This window comes from Xiphias gladius, chromosome 15 (genome assembly GCF_016859285.1).
Source record: "Xiphias gladius isolate SHS-SW01 ecotype Sanya breed wild chromosome 15, ASM1685928v1, whole genome shotgun sequence".
Taxonomy (NCBI): Eukaryota; Metazoa; Chordata; class Actinopteri; order Istiophoriformes; family Xiphiidae; genus Xiphias; species Xiphias gladius.
Genome location: NC_053414.1, coordinates 29068602 through 29096215, shown reverse-complemented (window position 1 = coordinate 29096215; position 27614 = coordinate 29068602). Strand labels below are relative to the sequence as shown.

General features: G+C 39.1%; 2 protein-coding genes across 11 annotated transcripts in view; both read right to left on the bottom strand.

Moving 5' to 3' along the window:
* Positions 1–22199, bottom strand: si:dkey-237i9.8 (platelet endothelial cell adhesion molecule). 7 transcript variants are annotated; one of them, XM_040146722.1, is made up of 13 exons: positions 22013–22199; positions 21872–21907; positions 17869–18165; positions 17131–17412; positions 16772–17047; positions 14753–15025; positions 11420–11698; positions 10527–10805; positions 9779–9880; positions 5328–5381; positions 3892–3981; positions 3136–3192; positions 1–232 (listed from the first exon to the last, which is right to left on the bottom strand). In XM_040146722.1, the coding sequence occupies exons 1-13, from the start codon at positions 22056–22058 to the stop codon at positions 210–212; spliced, it is 2094 nt and encodes a 697-aa protein (XP_040002656.1). In that variant the 5' UTR covers positions 22059–22199; the 3' UTR covers positions 1–209. The 7 variants fall into 7 exon arrangements, 6 of the variants coding, with proteins under 6 accessions (XP_040002656.1, XP_040002657.1, XP_040002658.1 ...); XM_040146723.1 differs by lacking the exon at positions 3136–3192; XM_040146724.1 differs by lacking the exons at positions 1–232; positions 3136–3192 and adding an exon at positions 9632–9662 and having other exon boundaries at positions 3896–3981.
* Positions 22200–25499: 3300 nt separating this feature from the next.
* The window catches only part of rptor (regulatory associated protein of MTOR, complex 1), a 182232-nt gene continuing 180117 nt past the window's right edge, over positions 25500–27614 (bottom strand). For all 4 annotated transcript variants that reach the window (XM_040145423.1, XM_040145425.1, XM_040145427.1 and 1 more), the window contains exons 35-36: positions 27370–27499; positions 25500–26086 (exon numbers count right to left, since the gene is read on the bottom strand). In XM_040145423.1, the coding sequence (XP_040001357.1) occupies positions 26018–26086; positions 27370–27499 (199 nt within the window). In that variant the 3' untranslated portion in view covers positions 25500–26017. The remainder of the gene's footprint in view (positions 26087–27369; positions 27500–27614) is intronic.

The window sequence follows — 27614 nt, the reverse complement described above, 5'->3', positions numbered from 1 at the left end:
TAGGATAAAAAATATTTACAGCTAACTTAGCAGTCAGTTATTTCACTGATTGAGGACTGATATAGTAATCGATAGAGATGACAAAGTGTGGATAAGAAATGGCAGTAGGAAGGGTCGGCGCTAACCCCTAGTCCACTGGCACCGGCAGATCCTGGTAGTTGTTGACCTCTGGAAGGTGGTGACTGCTCTCAGGTCGTTCGCCGCTGAGCTCAGCATACTCTACGGAACCCCTCTGACACAGAGAGCAGAGCCATCAAACACTGTCACAGCTAATTAATTTATGATCCTAATCCTTAGACTGGCACACAACGCAAAGCCGTTAACACTGAAGCACACATCGATGCTGTTGCTAAGTACTAGGATGCTATTTAAATATAAATGAGTAAATAAATAACACACAAAATACGGTTAAACAAAGTCTATCAAGAGCACTTGTTTGTGGCTATGGTTGAAATCTGATTTTTAGTTGTGTTCTCATCCATCTCCCTAACTACCTAAGTGATAATCCCCATTTTTACCGCTGCACCGCCTAATGACACTTTCCAGGAGGACGCCCTATAACACAAACTGCAAATTGTCTACTGAACATCAGTTTCTTGAAGAGTAGATGAACCATAATAAGGATACTGTCAGACCCAAATGCATAATCTGTCATCATGAATTTACACTAATGAAAGAGTCAACCATATTTAGATGATGTCATATCCTCAGCTTATTTTTTCAAATTCTTCTCTTTAGCTGCCTTCACCATGTAGGGACAAACGGTGCAGTCGGGAGGGATGGTGATTAAGGCTTGCTGGGGGACAGTATGCTGGCTGAGATGGGCTTGGAGGTAATATGACTGGGCTACAGCGCTGATCTGACTGGGCGATAGGGAAGGAAGCCCCGGCCCAAATGCCTTTGTTCTTGTCTGGAAACTTTGATAGCTGTTTTCCCTCTCGCTCTGTATTTTCGGCCTGCAGAGGGTCAGTGTGACGAGGTGGCAGCCAATGCAAGGAGATGTGGAAGGTATTAGTCATTCAGAATACAATTAACATCCATAATGTGACTATAAAAAAATGATAAAATTTAGATTTTTATTTAAGTGATTGTTCAAGTTAACAGGGAAGAAAAGGTTTATGTCTGTTTGATATTTGCAACTTAAATTAACAGAAGATTGAGTTTGGTCAAAAGGCTTTTTATTCATTATCATGAATAAAACTGGTGACTACGTAAAGTGTAAACCAGATTTAACCAGAGATGCGATTCCTGTAGAAAATGCATGTGATTTCTATAAGCATCCATAAGTTTAATTTTTCATGACTATAGGTATATGAAAACACACTAATCTAAATGTCTTGGCCAAGTTATAGATGTAATGGTATTGAACGGACGCGGTACAGCAGTTCAACATTAGGCTTAAATGCATAACAGTATATTAATAAACAGTACATACCAGTACAATGATCTTGAATCATTGATTTGAATGGAGTTTGTTCTGGATATGGGTGCTGAGTTATAAATACAATGGGACTGAATAGGTCTCTATCGACTTTAATACATTATAGAACTCCTAACCTGCACATGCCATCATACTGATCTTGTACAACCTTGATCAGTTTGCAATACTGAGCATTTTAGAATTTGCATGGAGTTTAAACTGTATACAAGTGCAGTGACAATTGGGCTGAATGGGCCCTCCATAGACTTAAATGCATTATATAACTCATAATAACTCATATACTTTTAATGTCATCTTAACAAGCTGTAAATTGATTAGTGTGTAATACTGAGCATTTTGAAATTTGAACTGAGTTTGCACTATGTACAATTGCAATAATGTTAATAATGTTATGTGTTAAACTGTGTGAGAGGACACAAATAAAAAAAGGGTTTTTATCCCCTTGCAGGGATATCAAATTAATTATGTCATCTTATGATGTTCTTTTGAAATTGCGGAAAACAGCATAAAATCATGCATATGTATTATGCGTATCCATACACAGTGTATGAACGATATATGTAGTGGTAACGGTTTGGAAGTTACAGGCAAGCAAAAAAAGGCACAGAAGTATAATGATAATAATAGTAAAGGGCGAGATGAACATGAATGTGATTGTGCAGTTAAGTACTCAAATAGTCATGATGGTCAGCGGCACCTAAAGGAGAATCACAAATTACAAATTAAATGTGTGTTGGTTGGGTGTGTACTATGTTTGCTCACTGGCTGACCTCAGGGTTATTCATTAGTCATTTGACAGTTATGACAATGTGGCTGACCTTGCTGGCTCACTTTGTTCCTCCTCGGCAGAGGCCTTTGTTTCAGCCATAGACTGCATGGCTTCAGCCAATAGGTCCTGTCCCTGTCATCTATATCAATATTCCCTCTCACTCTTACAGATGCTTCTCTCAACATCCCAGGATTCTTTTGTCACTGTTGAACAGGAAACATTAGGACTCCAATGTACTGCTTGATAGACACGTCCAGCATCTGGCTGCTGTTCTAATAACAGGAAGTTCCTGCCTGCAGTAACAGGATATGGTCACGGTTCTGTAGCTGGACTGGGTAAACTATCTTTCTATCAGCAATACAAATTCTCATCTTGGAAGTGATATTTGGTCAGATCTACAAGTGTCTGTAATACCAGTAGAAGTATTTAAAGCTTTATAGAGTTGATATAGAGTTGATATGGTGAACATGTTAGCAAATATTTCCATATACATACATGCAACAGACACCTACATAAATCCAGTTTTCACTTCCCTTTTAGGTCTGTCTTGGTCTCCACCTACTATTAGAGAAGATATCTGACTAGCTGCTAAATGCACCACTATGTTCACTATCTAGCTGCCATGTAGCATAGAGAAGGTTTATCAGAACCCTTTCCCTGAAAACAGCTGCCTGATGTGGTTAGAACTGAGGCGGATGAGAGCAGTGAGACTGAACCAGAACGGCGAAGTTGCAGGCCAGAAAACCAAAGCAGTGAACTGAAAAATGCTAAAATGCTCTGCAGAGCTGAGGGGAAAACAGAGTTGGGTGATAATTTTCTTCGGGTTTGTCACTACGAACAACCCCTTTTGCAATTACATGTAGTCATTTGATCCAATGTTGATTAAAAATATTCGTCACTGTAGCTTTAATGATGTTAAACTCACCATGTGGCGGGTTTTTGAGCTCGCTGTACACTGTGTCTGTGCCTTTTCTCAGTGGGACTGTTAACGTAAAAAGCAACACGTTAGCCCTCTTGGACATCATGAGACACAGTTTAGAAGATACTGTCTTTCTGATCTTTCTGAAGAGAAACCTAAAAATAGGCGGTTTGTGTCACATTCTGTAACTGCTATCTACAGCCTGTTGCGAACTTTAGCACAGGATGATAAAGAAGAAGAGGCCAGTATCAGTAACCAGCCTGGCAATTAGTTCAACCCTTCCTGTTTATAAGATCTGCAATGGATGTGGAAATCCCGGCAGTTATCCCTACAGTTACAGCAACCTAGAGATGTATTAATTATGGGTAATTAGGCCCCTCCCAGGAAGTGCTTGTTTGTCTTGTCAACTATGAAGGAATGTGGGCAAAGCGGAGAAAAATGATTTTGGTGAGGTGGTTAGGAATAGAGGGGGAGAGTATGCAGAATGGTTGAGAAATAGAGGGACATAAAGTCAGCAAAAATAGAGATTGGAGGTGAGAAACAAAATAGGCAGAAAAAAGAGGAAATGGCTTCAAAACAACATAGTTGTTTTTGTGTGTGTCTTTGTGTCTCTCTATATATGTGTGTGCGTGTGTGTGTGTGTGTGTGTGTGTGTGTGTGTGTGTGTGTGTGTGTGTGTGTGTGTGTGTGTGTGTGTGTGTGTGTGTGTGTGTGTGTGTGTGTGTGTATGTGTGTGTGTGTTTGTGTTTGTAAACTGTTCACCTCTGGCAGCATCCGCTGGCTGGGGATGCACCACCTCTGTGTACTCCACATCAGGCTCGCTGGACATCACACTGCTCTCCTCGTCATTGGCTGCATCAAGTACATGATCAGAAAACGGTCGAAAAATAATTGCTGTACAGTACAGCAACCTCTTGTTTACATAATTACACACAATCTATCAAGTTACAGTTCATATCTTATTAGAAAGGCCTCCAAAACCTGGTATATATGCATTGTGTCTCTGTAAAGTTCAAGCTCAAAGCCCCTTCTCCATCACTTCTTCTGTGGTCCATACTATACGTAAATTCCTTTCACCCCTTTCACCTCTCCCCTTTGTACTATAGTCCTTATGGGAGAGGTGGGTGTCATTTTTGTGTCCATTTATTATCATAATCCATTATTTTTCATTGTAAATTGTATATATTTATAAACCAAATACAGACTTATGACAGTGCCATCACTTTTGCACATGCCACATTATACTGTTTAACTGTTTTCTATTTTTTTTCAAATTCATGAAATAAAAAGTAACAGTGCATTAACATGTGAAGAATCATTTTTAATGTCTGCTTGCTGCAGGGGTCATATTTACGTCTTTTCACTTCAAAAATCAACCAAATATGTAACTAACAACTGTAGATTTCAGCATACTGGTACTTATAATGTTTTAAAATAGTTAAGCACTGCAATTTTGCAGTTCCAGCAATCTAGGCTAACTCTCATTTTGTCCATATATTTATTTCATTTGCATAGGAGCTGCAGCGGGCAGGTTTATTTACATGGAGGTTCTGCTTTATAATACGTTACTATCAGAATAAACTGACGTCAACTCCAAAGAGAGGCGACTTCATTACTAACAATGCAGAAAGCTAGTGATTAGGCTACATGACTGCTAGTTTACGGTGGCTAACTTTAGGTAAGGTTTTGATGAATAGATAGATATAGCTGCACAACTGACATTACTGAATCAGTTTGCTCACTTTGTGACTCTTCTCTACTTGTGCCACTGTTACTCTACATTTTGCCATTTATCATTATCGCATAAATGTCACTTGTGGCCACAGTGGCCAGCAGAAGTTACATGGACTCGCTTTAAAAAGTAATTAGGCCCCCTGGATAATCTTGTTCTTGCTGACCTCCAGTGGTTTAACTAACCTTGCTGCAGTGTTGTAGAAGTGAACTTAAGGGTGTGTCAGTACAGTGTGACATCACTGTTGGGTGTGTCTACAGTTGCAACACAGCACACTGACCACTCCCAACTTCACCCAAGAGGAGCGTAAAACACTACTATTAACACTAAAGGTGAACATTAAAGCTCCCTAAGATACTCAAATCCCAATAGGTCCATCCATGTTAAATACACTTTCATGGGACTTTAAGACATTATCAGTGAAAGCAATAATGGACTGGTAAAGTGTATTACAAGCTCAGCTCACCTGCATCAGGTGGTCGCTCACTCCACACACTGACGGCAGCTCTGACCACCCTCACTTTGAGACACAGAAAGACAGTCATCAGGTCATTAGACAGCTAGCAAACCCAGACTTTAATTAAGTTCTAAAAATTCTGCACCGATGAGAATAAAGACACATACCTTAATAGGTAATTAGCAGTAAAATAATGACAATTACAGAGCCACAGGTGTATCACCTGACATGTAGGTGATGTGTATTTTGTGTAATTCTTTGGAAATAGTTTCACTTTTTGGCAAATATACTCATTCGCTTTCTTGCCTTGGGTTAGATGAGAAGAATGATACCAGTCTTAAATCTGTGCTAAATATGAAGCTACAGCCAGCCACTGGTTAGCTTAGCCTAGCATAAAGACTAGAAACAGGGAAAAAGCTAGCCTAGCTTTTTCCAGAGGTAAAAAAAAAAAATCCACCAACCAGCACACCTAAATTTTGCTAATGGCCATGTGCCATCTTGTATAATTCGTACAAATATTTAAGTGCAAATACATCAGGGGGGTCACTTTTGGACAGAGCCATGCTGACAGTTGCTTCTTTCTGGTCTTTATGCTAAGCTAAACTAAGCTAACCATTTCATAGTAAACAGTCAGACTCGAAAGTATCATCAATCTTCTCATCTAATTCTCAGTGAGAAAGATTTTTCCCAAAATGTCAAACTATTTTTAAATGACCAAAAGTCAGATATCAAGATTATATTCCATTCTAAAGGCTATAAGGGAATGATGAGAGACACTTTTTTTGTGGGACATGTCAACTTGGCCTTCAGTGGAGGCTTTGTTACTCTTGAAACAAAACCAGCAACAAAGGAGCACATTTTAAGTTTTCATCTGGTACACACAGAAATCTTCCACTGCCTTGGTGCACAATAGGTTGTTAATTCAGCAACGGCTGCACAATAAATTCTGGCAAAAACAACTTCCCAGTTGGTAATGTAATCTTACACACAGCTCAATTAAAGCTTGTGTGATTAATTTCCTCCACCTGCTACATGCATTCAGACTAATCTGGCCTGAAACAAAATAAGCCCCACCCTCCCCAACATCACCGGTTTGGTCAACACAGACCCCCCCCAACATGCTCCAACAGAGGAAATTTCTTGCAGACTCCATTGTTTCAACTTTGCAAGGAATTCTCTGTTGTGTGTTACATTTTTAGGAAATGAATCGACTTCATATTATGCTGGTATTCTTCTCTTGGACTTGTGCTTAGGATGGTCTCACCATTCCGAAACATAACAGAAAATTAATGCATGATAAAAAAGTTTTTACGATATATGAATTTAGCTTAAGACTCAATAGCTGGAATAAAATGAAAGGTACTGACACACTTCTAAATAAAACCAATGTCTTTATTCTACATGTGTCTCTTCCAGTCAAGGGATCAACCAAAAATATATACACACATTTCCTGTGATGGTGATAAAATGTATATACAAATTAATCTGTGACCAAACCTATTTATACATGCACATCAGACAAATAGAGCAGTTGCAACAAAAAAGGACATGCAATCCCACGGACATAGGGAATGAAGAAACAAAGGACAAAGACAGTAATGGTAAGTATAAAATCAAAGGCCATCTAGATTGCAGGAGGAGGGGAGAGGGAGCAGCGGGTCCTGATTTATATCTTGTCATAAAAACACCCCTCCTTTTCACTGAGAAAACTCATCAGTGAAAAAAATGTCCAAATCCTACAACACTTGGCATCACAAAAAGGATCACTGCCTGTTTTTTTTCTTTCCATTTTTGCTCTCAAAGTCTTTCCTTAGAACTTCCTTTTCTTTCAAAGTTTTTTAAAAATTGAATTCAAGTCCCTCCCACCGCAGGGCATCTCTACACTGTGGCAGGGATACTGTAGCTGCTCCTGTTGCTGATGGCAGTGGGAAGCGATGCCACGCTATCTCGCGTCCCTCACTCTCCCCTCCATGCCATCATAGAGTGGCGCTGCGCCTGGAAGAAGATGATAATGGGCGCTCTAAGCAGTTTTCAACAATTGACAATCAATGCCATGTGACTATGATTTAACCACTAAAGCAGCTTGTACCTTGGAGAGTTTACTTCCTACAACAACAGCATAACATCCTATTGTTCCTACCTCTACAATACATAGACACAAACACAATGTACATGCAAAAAAAGTCAGAGACAGACAAAGACAATGTGTTCACCCATACACAATTTGTGCATGCATATAAACTTGAACAGGATATCTACAGCAGCGTAGAAAATTACAAAAACAAAGGTAACCAGGTCACCACTACATGAGCCCTGCATGCATATTAGAACATATATCATGGGAGTGAGTACGTATACTGTGGCTACCACAGAAAACATGCTGTTGAGGCGTGGGAAATGAGTAATGGCTGCTAAGATGATGACTAATGAGAACAGTCAGTGGTACACAGGGGGAAAGTAAAACCAAGCTACCTGTGGCTGTGTTATAAACCTCTGTGTCATGTTTTAGATTAAAGAGCCCTCGAAGGCTTTCTGAGAAATGGTGAAAATAAAGTCAGCCTGGGCAGCAGTAAAGTCAAGGAAAAATATACTAAAAAGCAAACCAAAATAAAAACACAAAAAAAATAAAAAAGAACTACATAAAATAAATTCTGATACAAGCTAATGATGGACTTCAAAAACCACACTGGTGGTTTTCCATGTTGGAGCCTGTTAACATGGCGCCACATGAGTGGCAGCCTGTTGCAGCAGGTTGTGTAATAGGTGTTCTTCAAAACAAAGTTATGTTTACACCAGTCGATTTCAACAAAAATGGATTATTTGTATAATTGAGGCCTATAATGTTTGGATTGTACTTTCTTCCTCAAAAACACAAGTATGAAAACCCTCATTGTTTACATCCATGTTTGCTAGCTTGTGATCTTTTTTTTCCCTATATTGTTCTGGGGAATTGTTACTTTTCTTGGCGCATTACTGGCACTTGTAGATTAAAGAAATAGCGTGAAACCAATGGTGGGAATGTGCCCAATGTGCACAACATACAAATAAAAGGGGACCCACTCATCAAAACATTGCTCCACAGTGACACTAATGGTCAAAACCTCCCCAGGGTACCTTTAAAGTTTGGGAGTTTTTTTGCTTTTTTGTTTAGTTTTTTTCTTTTTTGTATTACATAACAGATTTCTACCTTTGCGTCTACAAACAGTTAATGTATAATTAGAGTAACTCTATTTTAACATCAAAGTACAATACAGCACATTACTGTACAGCATATAACATTATTAATACTTAACTAGCTCCACTAATGTGTAGTATATCACTAGGTGCTACCACTGTACAGTGTTTATTGAGAAATTGTGTTCCTACGTTTAGCCTCTATTCTCAGCTTTTGCTTACTGTCCATAGTTTTTTTCTCATATTATAGTTTTTTGTTTCTTATTAACTAGTTTATTTAGCTGACTTAGCTGCTGTAACACTGCGATTTCCCCTCTTTGGATGTATAAAGTATTCTGTGTACTTCAAAGTAATAATTTGACATTTTGGGAAACATGCTTATTTGCCTTCTAGCTGAGAGTTACACGAGAACATCAATACCACTTGCATGTCTGCTGTAGATGGTTAGCCTAGCTTAGCTAGAAATATGGGGTAAACAGCTAGCCTTTTTCTGTCCAAACGTAACAAAATTCATCTGCCAGCACCTCTAAAGGTCACTGAGTAACATGTTATGTTTGGTTTGTTTAGTCTGCACAAAAACTGAAATATAAAAATGTCAATCTTATAGAATACAAAGGTGACTATTTCTTGGCCAGGAGCAGTAACATCCTGGAGTCTTGTCATCACTGTGAGGTTGCCAGGCAACCATCTTGAGAATGACATTTTTCAACAGCTGGTTCTCAAATCGTCGATGTAAGAGCCTTCACGAACAAACTAGAGATTGGGAGTTTTCGATTGGTATCCATTTGGAAAAGCATTACCAAGTGGAGATTACACAACAAAAATTAAAAATCTCCATATACTCAGTGTTTCCTGTCTCGAATACTAAAGTTGATCCTCATATCACGCCAATATTCAACTAATTACTGCCTGGAAGGTGGGAATTTAACCTAAAAACTTTGCGATTATGAAGTCTGTGCTTTTTACAGTAGAAACATGCAAAACAACCAGGATGGCTCTTTAAAGGCTATAAATAACAGAAACTTAACAATATCATGGACCATCAGCCATCTAAGCCAGCTAATAAAGCTAGATACGCTGTCACTAACTTCTACAGTATCTGTCATATGCAGAGGAAGCAAGTAATCGAGCCAACTCACACTGACAATTCAGCAGCTGCTTCTCTTTTACCTACAATTAGAGAGGAGAGGTGAGGGGAGCAGGAGGAAGTAGGCAGAAGAAGGTTTTCATACATAGTTAGACATAGTTAGAGGCCTGAGTTGCTGGAGGACTGTAGGTCTCTCTACCTCTCTTGGATCTGAAGTACAGCGTACACACTACCACCAGCACTGACACCACTAGCAGACAAACCCCCCCGATCACCGCTTTCTTCCACAACGCCAGGCGTACTGTAGAGACAGAGACACAGAGACACAGAAGAGAGGGAAAGTCAGTGACACAACAGAAACAAGGGGAAAGAAGGAGAGAATAAAATGGGACATGATGAAAAAAGTTGTTCGAGTAAGAGAAAGGCAGAGAAGCAGACTAAAAAAAGGTTGAAAAGATGGGGAAAAAACCCCACAAAAGTCGAAGTAACAAACAAGCAACATTTCTGCTTCCTTTTTTGCAAAGCTTATTGTATTCCCTATTCTGAGGAACTGACACCATAACCTGTTGCCTGCAGCTGATGTGTTAAAAACCTGAATTTTTAGCCTTGCTAGCGAACCTCTAACTTTTAATCTTGTTATTTAGCTATACCAGATACCTATTAAACTTTACTATGCAGTAGTTCCTCCTCATTACAAGCTGCACAGGAGCACACAAGCAAGATTGTTGGTATGGAAAAATTGGCCTTGTGCTTAATCTAAAGACACCTTAAAAGTTTCTTTTCCCTCCTTGGATTCTTAGCTTTTGTTTTGTGTATATACAGAATGATATCCTCGCCATGTCAACAAAGAATTAAGCTAAGTAACCTGCAAAGTGTCTTATCCTTAAAAGGTTTTTTTTTTCTTTCTTTCTTATTTTTGCATGCCCCAGAAGTAAAAAAACTCTCACCCTCTATGTCGACCTTCTCACTGCTGACAACAATATTGGCGTGGTTGTCAGCCTCGCAGTAGTATGTGCCGCTGTGCTCTTTGGACAACTTGGGGACCCAGTAGTCCGAGCTGTTCTTGTCAGAGGTGGTGGTGAACAGCGGCAGTTTGTTGCCAACACGGTACCACTTAAAGGTGACTGGTGGTGTGCCTTTAGTACCACATATCAGGTAGAGCTTATCTCCCTCAGAGATTTCTTGTATGTGGGGGATGACGGTCAGAGTCAGGTCCCTCAGAGGCTCTGAGACAGGAAAACGTGGAGGAATAGGGATGAGATTAGTCAACACTGTCTCAATTGTAAACTGAGGTTTGTATTGTGTCATTATAAGATAACAACAACCTAATCAGACACCCTCACCACATTAATGATTTCTTGAAAGGAACAATTCAACATTTTGAGAAAGATTTTTGGATTAATTCAATTATAAAATAATATAATGTTGTATGTAAAGGCCAGGGAGGAACTTAATTTCTAATGAACTCAATTTTTAAGCCAAAATGGGCGAGAAGTTTTTCAAGTGATCAGAACAATGGAAATTTGAGTATTAACATTTCCATAACAAGTGTTCAAACTCCATCTGCTGAGGAAAGTTGTGTGAAATGATTAAAAAGCTCCAGAACAGAAACTACACAGACCTTGAAGTGAATTTTTTTTTTTTCAGTTGTCTATAGTTGCTTTTTTTCAGCGTTATATACCCTTTATAAAGTTGAAATGGCTCTGCTGTGGCTCATCAAAACGATTTACATGTGGTAATCTATTGACTGAATCTCGATTTATTGAACAATGTTAATGATACTAATTAAAAACATATTACCCATTTAAAATGGATAAACATACTTGTTTAGAATAGTTACCTATAACAGTAGCGTTGAGTCTTTTACTGAGCGGGGCTTCCTTGTGATTATTCTTAGCCTCGCACATGTACTTGCTTATTTCCTCCGGTTTGTTGATGGTGACTGTGAAGAGAGCTTGCTGAGTGGGCAGCTTGACGCTGGCTGTGCTCAGCTGGCTGTAATCCTTCAGCAGGGTGTAGTTGATGGGCAAGCTGCCAGTGTCTGACTGACAGCGGATCTTGAAGGGTTGACCTAGGACCGCTTTGCCATCCACGGAGATCTTTGGAATGGAGACAGAAACTAAAGAGGACAAATAGAAAAATAAAACACAGTAAGTCCCTGTGGAAGCAAAAACAAAAGCCCTGTTCAGAGATGTATGTAACATACAGCCGACTTCATGCTTTTTGTTATTCAGATGTAAAGTAGGTATATACAACAGTATGTCAATGCGCTGCTTTATTCAGTTTCCATTATGGATAGAAAATAAAGGGGTTCAATGGTTGCACAATATTTGTCATCTTGTATGTCAGGGTAACAGCGGTGCGTTGAAAAGTACAGTATAGTGACATAAAGGTAGAATACTGTGTTCTGTTCTCTCACTGGCTGCATCAGTGATTCCCCTAAAAAATGTTCTCATCATTTAGCATTATTAGCTAGCAAATTCTGCTGCTTATTTTATAATATCTGACAAGATCGCATAATGACAAGATGTTTAGCTTAGGACATGCAGTACTCGCAAACCTGCAGCAGCCTAACAAGTGTTTTTTTTTGCCACTTGTAGTTGGTTGTTAAAACAGCACTGACATATCCCTTTTAAGTTGATATGGCGAACGGGGTTTGGGTTTTAAAGTGTACTGTAAAGTTGTACTCAAGTAAAAGGATTGTTACTTTGTAGAAATATGCAGATTACAGCAAACAGAGAGCCTACACAGTTTTTGCACACAGTGTCGCGCACACACAAAACACAAGCTAGGCAACACAGTGGTTGTTGATGCTCTCCTCTCTACACTGAGTTACAACAGTGAGTTTGTTGTTGCACTCACGTGTTCGACCGGGGTTCACATAAAGATGTATAATAATAATAATAATAATAATCATAATAATAAGACAATAATAAGACCAGTAGCAGGACTAATAATAAGACTAAAAATAAAACTAAAGAGAGGAGAGCGGTGCATCATGGGAAGTCGCCCGGCAGTCTAGGCCTATAGCAGCATAACTAGGAGATGGTTCAAGCCAAGCCTGAGCCAGCCCTAACTATAAGCTTTATCAGAAAGGAAGGTTTTAAGCCCACTCATAAATGAGGAGCGGGTGTCTGCCTCCCAGACCTAACCCTGAAGATGGTTCCACACTAGAGGAGCCTGTTAACTGAAGGCTCTGCCTCCCATTCTACTTTTGGAGACTCCAGGAACCACAAGAAAGCAGAGTTCTGGGAGTGCTGTGTTCTAGTGGGGTAATTGGGTACTATGAGCTCTTTCGGATATGATGCTGCCTGACCATTAAGGGCTTTGTAGGTGAGGAGGAGGATTTTATTTTGGAGGGTCCACCGTGAGCATCTTAGTATTAGCATTTAGCCAGACCCAGAACACACCTGTTCGTCACACAACATAGTGTGTGTTTGATTTGGACCTCTTAGCATGATAGCGTGGTGGGTGCTTTAAACTAAGTATTACTTTGTAACAATTTTGACTTTAAATGTTGCGAAATGCAATAACTGAGATAAAAATACAAAAGAATAAAATTACAGATTTTAAAAAAATACTCAAAAAGGTAGAAGTACACAAAAAAGGACTTTGTTATAGTAAGGAGAGTAAATGTAATTTGTTACTTCCGACCCTGCCAACATCTAGCTGTTATAGAGCAACATTAGCTTTCATTTGGAGTTGTGTTAAAGCCAACAGGTAAATGTATGTCCAATATCCACTCTTCTTTAAACTCTGTTTGTAGTCTTTCCCAACTCTTAAGGGAAATCTGTATTTTTAGCTGCTAAATGCTTAACTGAGTTCACCAACTAGCTACTGTCTGTGTCTGTTTTCTGTTTGGTGCTGGGTAGGTAGCAGTAAGTGGATTTTTAGAGCTTTTTCCACTAAAAAGAGTTGTCGGCTGTGGCTGAAAACAACACAATGAGAAAAGTTTAAGTGAACCAAAACGGTAAAGTTGTGGGCCGGAAATCAAAACAATGAGCTGAAAGAAGCTAAAACGCAAGCTGAGAGGAACTGCTGGTTGAGGTGATAATCTCACTTGGTTTAATACTTTGAGTGACCTCTTTCAAATTACACATTGTCATTTGCTACTATAGAAATACTGATTGTAGCTGCTTTAATTTGGGATTTAATTACTATTTGGTCAGATGTTGTTTGTAATCTTGCTGGATAAACTTACATTCATGCAGTTGCCATGAATAAAAATTGAAAATATGTAGTCTGGACACTATTGTGGTTGTAAAAGTTTTTTTTTCTTTACCTCTTTTTCCCACACTGTGACTAGAAAAATAACTTTTTATAGAGTGATTTGACATGAGAAGAATCTCTGAAACCTGATTGGCTCTTTCACAGTGTTTTATGGTTTATTGATTCTATGAGTGATTTTATTGTTTTTGTGCATAAGAGATGATAATTTAGTGCTAAACTTTTACTTTGCTCTTGATAATGTGAACAAGACACATTTAATCCCTCTCTGTGTATATTTGAAGGAATAGTTTGGCATCCTGGGAAAAATGGTTATTTGCCGAGAAAATTGATAACTCTTTCATACATGTGTGCTAAATATGAAACTGGCTAGTTTATCTTAGCATTACCCTAACCCCTTTTAAAACCGCAAGTTATCATTTTATATGGACTACACAAACGCCACGTAATGGTAAATGAGCTTTTGTGCTTTTGGTAAATTGTTTCTTAGTTGCTTTTTTGTTGTTGTTGTTGTTGTTTTTTTTTAAACCTTTGGAGAGAACCAGGCTAGCTGTTTCCCGTGTTACCAGACTTTATGCCAAGCTAAGCTAACTGTGTCCTGGCTCTATTTTAATATTTAGGAGACAGATATGAGAGTGTTATAAATCTTCTCATCTAACTCTTAGCAAGAAAGTCCGTAGCATATTTCCCCAAATATTGCAGCATTTATGTTAATCTGATGGCATTCAATTCAGATTTGCGGCGTGTTGGAAATTTTACAGAAATATTACTTGGTCCTACATTGAAAGACTGCCATTGTGGCTTTTATATAGAAGTAACACTGGTGCATTCAGACATCAGGCCAACATGTAAAATCTTTTGATTTTATGTAATGAGGTGCATATTAAGACCACTCTTAATCTGTGTGTTAAAATTTACATCTGAAAGAGACATTAAGTAAGCTCACCTTTAGGTTGTACAGTCAGGGTTTCACTGTGTTTCATGATGCCCTTGGCTTGAGCTACACAGGTATAGTTGAAATCATACTGAAGGGCCTTGCCAGAAAATACCCCAGGCTTCATGGGGAACAGTGGGCTGTCAGGTGGCTCAAGAGTGTAAGTCAGCTCTGCCCTGTTGAGTCTTTCAGAGGCGTAACTCTCACTTTTGCAGGTTAGCGTCATATATTCCTTTTGAAACACTTCAGCAGGAGACATGGTGAGAGTGGGTGCTGAAAACAGCTCTGTGGACAGATTTCAAAAACAGAGCAAGTCATCATCTGCACTAATATGACTTAATAGTGTAAATGCTGATTGTATGGAACCCCAAAACTCACAAAGTGCAGTAAAGCTGTAAACTAAATCATATGACTGTACTGTGATGAAACACTTCAGTGCTGGTGTTGATATTGACATTTCTTTCCAAAGTTCTAAAAATCGTCATTTCATGGGTTGAACCTTGCAAAGCCAATGCTGACATTGAGTCAACCAATTGGGACTTGAAAATTATATAAAAAATACAATGTTAATGCTCTGTAATCTGAGGTGGGTGGGCAACCCCCCCGAATCCATCCTTGAGTGGGAGACTTTGAAACTGTGCTCATTTTCAAAAATACACTGAGCGAAACTCATCATTCACAGGGGTTTACGCTATTTTTGCAAATCTTCTACTTAGTATTTTTCAATTTTGGCGCAATGGTTCGGACTTGTGCCTCCGACGGCTGTAGAGTGCTATTCTAACTACCCGGTCGGCTCAGACAGCTCTGGCTTCGGGCATTACCCGGGCTGGAGCCTCAGTAATTAAAAAGAGAAAAGTGTTTTTTCTTTTATGCTTCCATTTATTATATATTATTTATTCTTTCTTTCTTCAACATTACCAATTTTTTCATTGCCTATGGGATTTGACAATGAGATGGATGTGTCCATGTATTGTATGTCAAAGGCAGTGATAGGTCTAAGGTTATCAGTGATTAGTCTGTGTGTGTGAGTGTGTGTGTGCGTGTCTTTGTGGAGCAATCAAGATGAGAGCTGTGGTTGTGGCTGTGTTCCAAGGTGAGAACATGTTAACTCAGCCTTATTAGTATGCAACAGATTGCCATGTGACTTTTTCTATGCAAGGTGGATACATATTTCTGTTTCATCTGACAACGATAGAATAGTTGAAAATAGCGGAAAAGAGAAAGAAAAACGGTACCTAGTTAAGTACTAAGGATGCTTTGAATATTTGGTTTTAAAACAATATATTGGTCATTTTGATAATGAGTTGTTGCTTGATTTTCGCTTTATTCTGCTACAAAAATGATGATATTGATCGATTGTAATGATCTTTTGAAACGAGCACTGGGTTTCAACCCTAACCCTGGATCTAATGTCTGATATGAGTCTGAAATAGAAGAAACCTAGCAATACGCCGATGTTCAGGTGGGGTTAGCTGAAGACACTGCTATTTACACACACTGCAGCACCAACCTTTTGAGCTAGCTACCACGCTGAAGCTAACTTTCGTCATTAATCAACACTAGCCAGCGCATGTAATGTTAATCACCCGTACACTGTACTGTATACTGCTGTGCCTCCGTAGCATGACCGGATATGGTCTTGCAAAAGTGGCTAAAGCATTTTAGCTGGCAAGCTAATGCTAACAACAAATTAGCAAGCTCTGTAGAAAACGAGCTGATGGAAGATATATGTAAGAGTGAAATTAAAAAAAAGCTTTTCACTTTTTTAAACCAACAAATGGAAAAGTACTAATGTATATATTTCTTTTTACACTCAATTTTAATGATTGAACCAACAATATTAGGCTATTTATTTCAGTTATGTTTTCTATATTTTCCATAGAAAGTATAGTAAAAGGTAGTCTCCGTATAAGAGTAAAGGCAGTGCCTACAATCATCAATAATTTTTAGATGAAAAACATACAAAAACATAGTAGTAGAACACAGGTTTTATAGGTACAGCGTGCACACACAGTCCATCTGTTCACTCACCAGTCACTGCCACTGCCTGTTTGGCGACTTTTACTACACGGCCTATCTCCAATCTGCAATCAAAATCCCCGGGGTTCTTTGCCAGTGCGACCATGCTGTGGTTGAAAGTAGTGTTTTGACTGCTAAGGAGCTGGCTCCCCTGGCTCAGGAAGAGTTTGATAGGCCTACTTTCAGAGCTCTGCAGAAAATTTCTGATGGTGCACAAGATGTTGAGATGGTCTCCTTCATAGATCTTGGACTGAGGGAAAACCTCCAAAACTGGTGTGATGGCAAGCTCTACGGAGACAAAAATCAGTGACGGAAAAGCCCTGAGATGGGTCCAATGCTTTGAAAAGTAGGAATTTTACAACACTACTTGCCTTTGACTGAAATAGTGACAGTGTTGCTTTCTTTGGACTTGAAGAAGTCCGGCATTATGATGACTGTATAGGTACAGTGAATTTTGTGGACACCAATGCTGCTGAAATGAAACTTGGCATCTAACTGGTTGGAGTTGCCCAGAGACTCCCAGATCACTTTGGAGTCCATGTAGAAGTAGAAGAAAATGGAGCCTGTCTCGCCCGGCGCCATACACCTGGCTGTTACCTCATCCTCTTCAATGACCACGCCCTTGTTAAGGTGGAGAACTGGTTTTGACAGGCCTGGAAACACAACATTTAAGGAATGTGCTCAGATTTATTCAGATAGAGCTTGAAAAAACAATGTAGATGGCACTGAAAAAGTTGCATCTTCTGCCAATGTCAAACAATAATTTCAAAAAAACATAATTCCCATCATGTAAAATTTAAAAATAATTTTTTCGATCATGCATACATGAGATTTAGAAAGACGACTGTATTAGTTACAGTATTATGGCTAAAATAATACATGTGTAAAGGCAAAAATCTCAGAGATCTGTGTTGTTCCTCCATCAGATCCCATCAAAATTTTTAGTATCCTGCAGACAGATGTTTAACAGTTTGAAAAACTGTTCTAGTATCTCTTGAAATTAAATTGCTCCCAGATGGAGCCTGCCTATTAACTTTATCTGAACACATTCAAATTCACCTGAGCTCAAATCACGACAGATAATGCTGTACCCATAAAAACAAACAAACCTGTTACTGTGAGTTTTTCAGGTTCGCTGGTCTTCTCTTTGCCCTCAATGTTAACCTTGCACTTATATTTGCCAGTGTTGGAGACTCTGGCCTCGGGCAACTGGTACAGAATATCCTCCGAAGTGCTGGAGTTCTTGATGTAGACCTCGTTGCTGTCCTTGTATATAGTGTACTCACGACTCAGCACCTCCTTCCCTGAGCTGCTGACAATGGCCTTGCATCTTACAGTCACATTAGTGTCCCGACTCACATCATTACTGGGCTCAATGGACAGGATGATGTCTTTTATCGTGAATGCTAGGGAGTGAATTAAAAAAAAAATGCATTAGATAATGTACAAGCTAATCTACTGTACTGAAAAAGAGCCTTATGTTAGAGCTTTTACATTTGACCTTTAGAACATTTTTATAATGGTTTTGTTTTATTTTGAGTTCACACTCAATTGATAACTTGTCCTCTGCGATTTGTCATTGTGGGTTATTTGTATATATTTACTCAGAGGAAAATAGTAAAATAAATCCTTATCTTTTTACTTTCTTCTTGGTTTTAAAATTTTGCATCTGGCATTAATGTATGTTCTATTGATGGGACTGCATTCATGTATTTTATGGAAGAGAATGCATCTTACTTTGCACGGAGGTCCCTAGACTAGTGAGTTGAAATCTTTGTTTTGCATGATCAGTTTACTTTTGATTTTTTAAAAACTGGTTACAGTGTCACTATTTGTGACACTCAGTACAATTTGTTCCTTTCGTATAAGGTAAGATGGTCTGTGGATGTTTATGTGAGGCAGAATTTAATTAAAAGTAATAAATGCGTGCACGGTTACAGTGTTTTCAAGTACATTTCATGCAGGTTTTATCGTTTAAAAAAAAAAGAAAAAAAAAATCATATTAAAGGAAAAGATCTACATTTTGGGATATGTGCTTAGTAGATTTCTTTTTGAGGGTTTATGCTAAGCTAAGCTAATTGAGTCCTCGCTCTAGCATGATAGTTACTGTTCCGATATGTGAGTGGTATCAATCTTCTCATCTAACTCTTTGCAAAAAAAACAAAAAAACAAAAAAAAAAACACGCAAATAAACAGTATTTCCCAAAAATATTGAGGTTTATAACTTTTAGTAAAATATCCTTAATTTGGACACACAATTAAAAAATCAAAAACTAAAAAAAAAAAGAAACACAAGGTAGAAAATCACCTGGATGCTAGGATACTAGACAGAGAGTAGAGGGTAAAAATATTATCCATACGACAGTAAATCTTAAATACAACATTACATTGCAAACACAAGACACTGTCTCCTCTCTCAGGCTCTACAAAAGGATATTTTTTAATCATCCACCCAGAGGAGGCCACCAGAGAAATTGTGTTTTCTGGCTCATGCACTATGGACATTATTGATGGTGGAGTCCTTTTCTTGACACATCTATGGAGTCTTTTCATCTTGAATCCTCTGTGAACTCAGTAATTTGAAACATATGTCTCATACACTATACACTCTATGTCTATAAAGACGGTTACTGTAATCCTGAGAAAAGAAATAAGTGCCCACATGTTGATATACAGAAGGACTGCACTGAAGTCAAGAGTGTGCAGCTCTCCCCTCCAGTTTTTGCATGATTTCCTCTTAATCACTTCCCATTCCCATTCAAAAACAGCACTCCTGAATGGTCATTGTGTTGACATATTTAAAATGACTACCCATGAAATTTCTATAACAGTTGTCATAAAAGTGAATACAACCTTGGCACTCAGGAAGCTGATGTGTTACGATGGAATTTCATCAGTTCATACTGTTGGCAGCATCCTACCTGAATATGAGACTCATACAAGAAACAATGCTTCAATTGTGTGTATGACTGTAAAATTCTTTGGTAGTGATCTGACTCTGGTGATTCTATGCCATTGGTAGGACTCAGTGTGGCATCCTAGAACCACTTCACTAAGGGTCTTGACGTCAATGGGCCACTGTGATTGCTGATCTTACAGGTATAAAATGACCTTCGCCACTTGCGAACACTTTGATTATCACCTGAACCGATTCCAAAATGTGGTTCAGAAGCCCGAACAGGTGAAATCTAATGAATGATTCACAGTAGATATTTTTTCATGTTCAGGTATGTAGAAGCGACTGTCCAAGACTAAAGGAGCAACACCTTGTCTTTTAGGATACACCTTGCAACTCAGCAAAAAAGCCTCGTCCACAGTCTCATGTGCATCCAGAGAGTAAGGAACTTTTAAGTAACTTTTAGAAGTGACAACAGTTTTCATTTTCCGCAGTGTAACTAGAGACAGAAAAGATCTGCACAAATACGTCAAGCCTCCCCACTAGATCACCCAAATGGGTGATCAAAGGCAGGGAAAAAGAAAAAGAAGGCAGGGAAAGCACTTTGTCGGACAAACGGCCCGCTCTGGGGACCAATCAGGATTTCAGACCTGCTCAATCTGGCCTACACAAAGTGTCATTCAGCAGGACCTAGCAGGGCTGGTGATGAGAAAAATCATGTGTGCATGAAAATCATGTGTGGATCATTCTTCTAAACAATGAGTATTTTTACTTTTTATACTTCAAGTATATTTTGTCGATAATACTTCTGTATTTTTACTTGAATAAGACTTTAAATGCAGGACTTTAACTCGTAATGTTGTATTTTTACATGGTTGTATTGTTACTTATATTTAAGTAAAGGATCTGAGTACTTCTGCTACCATTGTGTCGAGTGCATCCATATAACAAGGCCAAGACCAAAAATAGAAGAGATACAGTGGAGATTTAAGGGCGGATATAGCTAAAAACAAAAATAAATTCTCAATTATGAATGGGAAAAAAAAATCATATTTATTAAAAACATGAAATTTCTGAATGAAAAAGGCTTTTTCACCCCTTGGGCAGAGCCCAGCTTGTGGGTAGGACCCCTCAGAGGATTTCAAAGATGATCAACAAGATAGGAAAGAAAAGGCAATAAAAATGAGCCACACAAAATTAAGTCATTTTCCCCGATTTTCTGCAATCTTTGCTTTTTTTATTTTTTTTTTTAATGTAAAGGACCCTCTGATTTATTAAATTAATTTCCCCAACTTCTTATTTTTCAGTTGAGTTCTTGGCCTTAAACTATAATGTCAAAAAACTGTTAATCATATCAAAAGTGTTTGTATTTTATGCCTTGCATTTGTCTTTTATTAATAAGCTTTTCGTGGCATCTGCTCAAGAAAGCTCTCAACACTTTTACTTTACTACTTCTTTACTTCACTATTTTATGATGTTGCTAGAAAGGTCAGATTTACAGTATAACCCAGCTGTAATACATTTACAATTAATTACGTTGATTTTCTTTGTGGGTTTCTCCAACCCTTTTTCTTGTGAAATACTGAATGGTTTAATTCTATAAAAAATATTTTAATTTAACAATTTGGGAAGAGATTATAGGAGAAATCAATCATCTGAGAAACAACCATAAATACAAGAAAACCAGTGCAGGGGGAAAAAAAACCCCACAACGAACACATCCATATACCTCTTAAAATATGGTTTTTACTTCCAGCCTGGACCTGCTAATTTGGCCCCAACTCAAGCAAGATCTCCATCTTTATTACATCTGATCCGGACTGACTCATGCCTTCCATCATCTACCAAGTCCAAAGGATAGGGAGGCGTGTGACACTTCCGGCCACAACTTTTCCACCGTACCAGACACCAACGATGAGAAAGCTCTGATTGAAAACAGGACTGTTTCCACTTACTGACCCTGTATGTCTCTTAGCTTTTCAGTGTGTTTTAGTGGCCGACAGCTGATTGAAAAATCTTTAAACTCAGAGCCTGAGAACTTTGCTCACATGAAAAGTAAAGCAATGATGCTATTTTTAAACTCCAACCTCTCCTGCAACCAATGGCAGGTCTGTGGCAGATATTCAGTAAGTTGTCTCTACGTAAAGACAAATCTAATCCAAATGTAATTCATTGTAGAGATGAATGTATACTGATGCAAAACACATTCTACTTACGTTGCTGTGCGTCCACCACTATCCCGGGATGGAAGTCTTGAACAAGATAAGAAGGCACTAGATTAGAGACAAATCTACTGATCTCCCAAAAATAAGAAATCCACAGAGTTCCTATAGAAGATAAAAGGTCAGGAGTCTTACAGCTAGACAGAAGTGTGGAGGTGAGCAGTAGTAGGAGGTCCATCATGTCCGAGGAACACTGAGGCTCCCGATGCTGCTGGCTGTCCTAGGGGTTAACTGACTTGCTGGAGCAAAGGTGGTGCATGGGGGAGCAGATCTGGATGTGGTGGGCAGGAACAGACACTAAGGTGGTGCTCTACCAGCGCCTCAGTGGTTATCATCCCGAGCAGCCGTTGGCTTGGCTTAATTTGACAGGAAGTGAGTGTTGTTTCCTCAGGATGTTCATGCCGCCCGGCTCTTTGCTGTTGTGGAATGTTCTCCTCTGGTCTCTCTGTATGTGTGTGTGTGCATTTTTATGTGAAATGGTAGTCACAATAATATTGAACTGCTCGGGGTGCAGTAGTCAGGCCTTTGACCTCTGATCTTGGCTGGCAGGGCTGAGCAGGTACAGAGAAGGACAAGATGGGGACAACATTCTTTGTGCAGCAAAGCACATTTCCTGAAGTGAAGATAACGGTTTAGCTCAGCTACTGAAAAGTGTTTTCATGACATAAATCTGAGCCTGGCTCTTACAGTACACATGTAGGTGGAACTATTTCCACTGGTACACTTTCCATCCTGACTTAGATACTTTAGGTGTAGTCACCTTTCAACCCAATGGTTGGTCAATGACATGATTCAACATAAGATCTAAATTGAATAAAATCTCCACCTGAACAAAATTGAGCCCCAAGTGTTGAATATTATATAAATAAATCTAACATCACGAAATACATAAAAATATTAATACAAAAAAATTTTTTGTAAAAATACTGCAAAATATTTCAAATGTGAAACTATGTCGATGTTTTCACTTTAATTGAATTTTGTTGTCTGATGTTAGTTCTGTTGTTTAGGGTTATATGAATTTTTGCCTTTAAAAATGCTAATTTAAATAAGGTTTACTTGATTGTTCCCAACAGAGGCTTCTGAAGATCAGACCAAATTCAGTTTGCTGTTGTTTTTGAAGAAACAGTGCTTTATTGATACAGCTTGAAAATTCAGTTTAATATCTTTAAAATCAATATTTCTAATTAAGTTAGTCCTCGAAAAACATAATCTCATATTTTTGAAAAAAAAAAAAAAAAAAAGATCTAATAAAACACAAAAACTGATCGATATGAAGGTTTTACAGTTCCGATTTAAGCAGAGTATTGATGGATGAAGTTACGATAACATTTTGATTCAAAGCAAATGCCAGACACATATAAAATCCGGTGTTGTATTTGGTTTATTCCACTGATTTCATCTCGTCTTATAAACCACAGACAGCAAAGCAGTCTAAAGTCACAGAGACAAACCTGATTGTTTTCAGTTTTCTTTCTTACTACTTTGTTAAATTCTCTTCTTTTTCTCCTGATCTAAAATCTTAAAACTCAAAGCTGGATACTTAGAGATGAATGTGTGTCTGAGCAAAGGTCTGACACCAAAATTCACCATTTTGGCTGAGCCAGTGAAGCAGTTGAGGCCTGCTAAGCCACAGAGGGTGCTAAAGAGCTCAGTGACGGGAGTGATGGTGGGGACTAATGGTGGTACAGAGCGAATCTCGGGACGTCTGATGCAGAGGGGTGAAGTGGTCATGGCAGGAAAGAAAGGAGGGAGCGGCTGCTGGGGTATGTTGGTGATGGAAGTGGGCATGGCAGGAAAGAATTAAGTGCAGTTACTGTGTGTGTGTGTGTGTGTGTGTGTGTGTGTGTGTGTATATATGTGAGGGTAAGGCTGTCCCCACTCTTTTTTCCTGCCACTTTGCTGAAACCAAGGCAAACAAAATGCCAGCAGAATTAAAAACATAAAATTACAAAACAGAAAGAGAAAAAAAGATTTTTTTTAAAAAGCTAAATAAGCAAAGCTGCAGCCCCAGAGAGGAGGCACGTCAGTGGTGGTACTGCACAAAAAACCCCCCGACAAACTTCTAAATAAGTGAGGCGTCTTTACCAAACAGCACCACAATGACATTCATGTCAACAAGTTCTGTGATCTCTGGAGTGGCACTGAACCAGGTCATGCGCAGTTGCTCGACAGCTGTTTGAGGTGGCTCACGGAGTACCTGAGCGAGATTTAGGTGGCCGACTGAAGCAGTGCGCAACCGCAGGTACAGAGCTAAAGAGAGAAACAAAGCTGTGATGCCACTCCTTTCAACATGCAACTCATTTCATACCTCCAACTTTGTTTAAGAAAAATCAAACCAAGCAAGTCTGGCAATGAAATCAAAATTAAAACTCAAAGACGGGAAAAAAGAAACCTCACAGAAGATTTTCTCCAACTGAAAAACAATCCAGACTGTGGGGCGGCAGGTGATCCTTGGCGTGACGAGTCACATGACCTAGAAGTTCTCTAAATCCGCATGCTGAGGGAGTCTCGACTTAAAGTAAGAAAGCAGCCCCTTAATATGGTTAGACAATTACCAGGGCCAGCTTCAATTGATGTTTTCCAGAAGCCAGAAAAAGATTGACCAGCACACAAGAGCCAAAATAAACAAAAGATGGGGTTTTGGGACCAGTGTGCTTGTCTGACGTGGTTAAAAAAGTTATCTGCAGAGCTTCTTTTGCTATCTCTTGGTTCCACATGGGGAGGATTTGGACGTAGTGATCAGCAGAAAGTTTAGACAATCACAGGAAAACCAATTTAATTGAGATCTTTCCTGTCACTGATGTGTCGAGTAGATGGGTTAAAAATGCACCCATATGGTACTTTAAGTATATAAAAAGAAACTCACAAGAATTACATTGCTGTGAATGGAAATGGGTGTGATTGTATTGCTGTAGTGTGGCACCTTGGGGCACTGCAAGGTCTGGGTTCTGGGCTTTTTTGACCATCCTAAGCTATCGATAGAATGCAATGCTGCTATTGCCTTCGAACTTAGGCCGATAGCTGACGTTTCTATCGGGCAACGTTGGGGGATGAGCCTGAGGCTGAATTATGGGAGGTTTTATTGCTTTGCAGGGCAGGCAAGTACCCAAGGCTCCCTGTAGGACTGGGTGCTTTGTTTTTATCAACCTAGATCTTCTCTCATTGTGCTAGATGTAAGGGTAGGTATCATACTAGAGGCAATGGAGGTTTTCCCTTATTACAAGCGATTATTATTAAAAAAAAAAAAAAACCAACAAAAACACCCCTCTGAGCCACAACAACAGGGCTTGCATGGAAAATATGATTATGTTTGGCACGCTGAGGTCAGGGAAGCAGGAAGGAGAGTTCTAGCATGGGAGCAGGCGTCTTTTTTGGGCATCAAGTCCAAGGCTATGAAGACCCACTGTGGGGCACATCTGTGCTATAATCCATTTTAACGCACACACACACACACACGCACACGCACACGCACACGCACAAACACACACTCATCATGTCTGCCTGGTCGACGTGTCAGGCAAAAATGAGCACAGTCCAACATCTCTGGTTGTGTCCTTACACATGTCTTGCCGGCAGTGCAGCAATATAGCAAAACTCTGTGTCCTTTGGCTGAGAGTCGGCCATTAAAATGAATTTTATTAACACACCAGGGTCCAAGGGAGGGCGAGTCCGTGTTTCCTGCACCAGTGAATGTGTTTTAACAGTGTGTGCTGTCCTCTAGGAGACCCCTCCCACGCCATATCTGTTTTGGGTCACAGTCTGTTCAGGTAGTGATGCTCACTGTGCAGTGCTGAGGAGGAGCCCTGGTGATTGATGGGTACCACTTCTTTAAAATATAGCCTCTCTTCTTCTGTATACGCTATTTAAATATACACACTCCTCCGCACAGCTAAGTCTACAATCATTAGCTTCATAATAAGAATATGATTAAACAATGAGAATAATAATAATATATATATAGTCGTTCATAGCAGTTTTTCTCAGCAGCCATCACTAGAACATTCAGGGTGGTAATTGCATATGTACAACAAAAAAGTCATTTACATCCCAGAGCTTGAGGCTCAGGGTCAGAAGTCATATGTGGTGTTTTTTGTTGGGGGGCGGGTGGGGGTTTAGGGGGTGATGAATGCTGGTGTGTTATCTGAGTCTCTTCTCTGCTGAATAGATGGACATGTAGTAGTCATTGCTGCCTACTGCCAAGTGGGGCTGGAGGGAGACAAAGAGAAAAGACAGGTGAGACAATCATAGATATGATGAGATACAATTGGTGTGTTCAGACAGAAAACATAACAGAGAGGAAAGTCTAAACTCTAGCCAACACAATATGTTGACAGCATCCTATTTAGAATACAATCCATATTATGTTTCCTTCACAAATGCAGTGGTAATCCACTAAAGTTTAAAAGCCTGTTTATAGAGCAATTTAAAGTTAGCAAATGGTAACTTCAGTGGCACTGGGCTGAAGTAAAAGCCATGAATTCCAGAGCGGAGAAGATAATGTGTTAGCTACATGAAATGCCAGGACAAAATGCCAGGAAATATGATAGCTGATTATAATTTTCTCTAAAACTTTCAAACATGAGGACATGGGTTTGTTGGACATGACATAAACTATGGTGGAAAGCAACTCAGCATATTTACTTAAAATTGCACTCATAGATTTTTTGGCCATTTGGGGGTAGTGGAAATAACCGAAAACAACAGTGACATGTTATCACCTTATTCATTTTGATCTGGCGAAGTTGTATATTTACACATCTGAGACATGGAGCGACATTAGCATTCATTTGGACGTTTCTGGCCACCTCCAAGTCACTTTGCTTTTATCTCTGTTTGGTCTCCTGCTAATTGCTCCACTATGTTCACCAAGTAGTCTCTAATTTTTTCTATCGGCTGCTTTGTGCTGAGTAGATAGCGTACAATAGGTTTAACTGCGCTTTTTCACTGAAAGAGCTGCCTACTGTGACTAGAGACAAGTTTGATGAAGGTGGAGTTGCGGGCCAGAAAATCAAAACATTTGGCTAAAGGAGGCTAAAAATCTCTGTAGAGCTGAAGGAAACTGCAGAATTGGGAGATAATTCTCTGTGGGTTCATCGCTACAAGGGACCGCTGTCACATTGATCATAGTTTTTTGGTCCATTCTTTATATAAAAGATTGATCACTGCATTCTGAGGTATCTCACTAGTGTATTTCCATTTTCTTCTTCCTTATACTTATACTACATTTCAGAGTAGTTTAGTGGTTACTTTTTACTCCACTACATTTATATGACAGCTATGATGTAGTTACTAGTGATTTAAAGATTCTTAACACGTAACATAATCAATTTAATTACATAATTTATCAATTTATAAAATATCATGCATTATTATTGATTAAACTACCAAGCTCCCCAAAAGTTAGAATAATTCTTAAATATTTGACAACTACAGGCCCACATATAAAAGTGCAGGAAATCTGTAGTACTAAGTCATCAGTGTTTTTTTACCCAGCTGGGATGGAAGGCTAAACAGCTGATGGCCCCGATCCTCTGACCCATGAAGCCATCGTAGTACTTTATATTGCTGATCACATCGCCATTAGCATTGTAGACCGCTATGAACTGGTTCATCGATCCACTGGAGGGCAGAGGATAAAACCGAGAGAGAAATAGAAAGGATGTCAGGTGTATTGTCCAGCTATATAATTTTCTGTCTGACTCATTTACAAATGGTCAATAGTATATATAGTTAG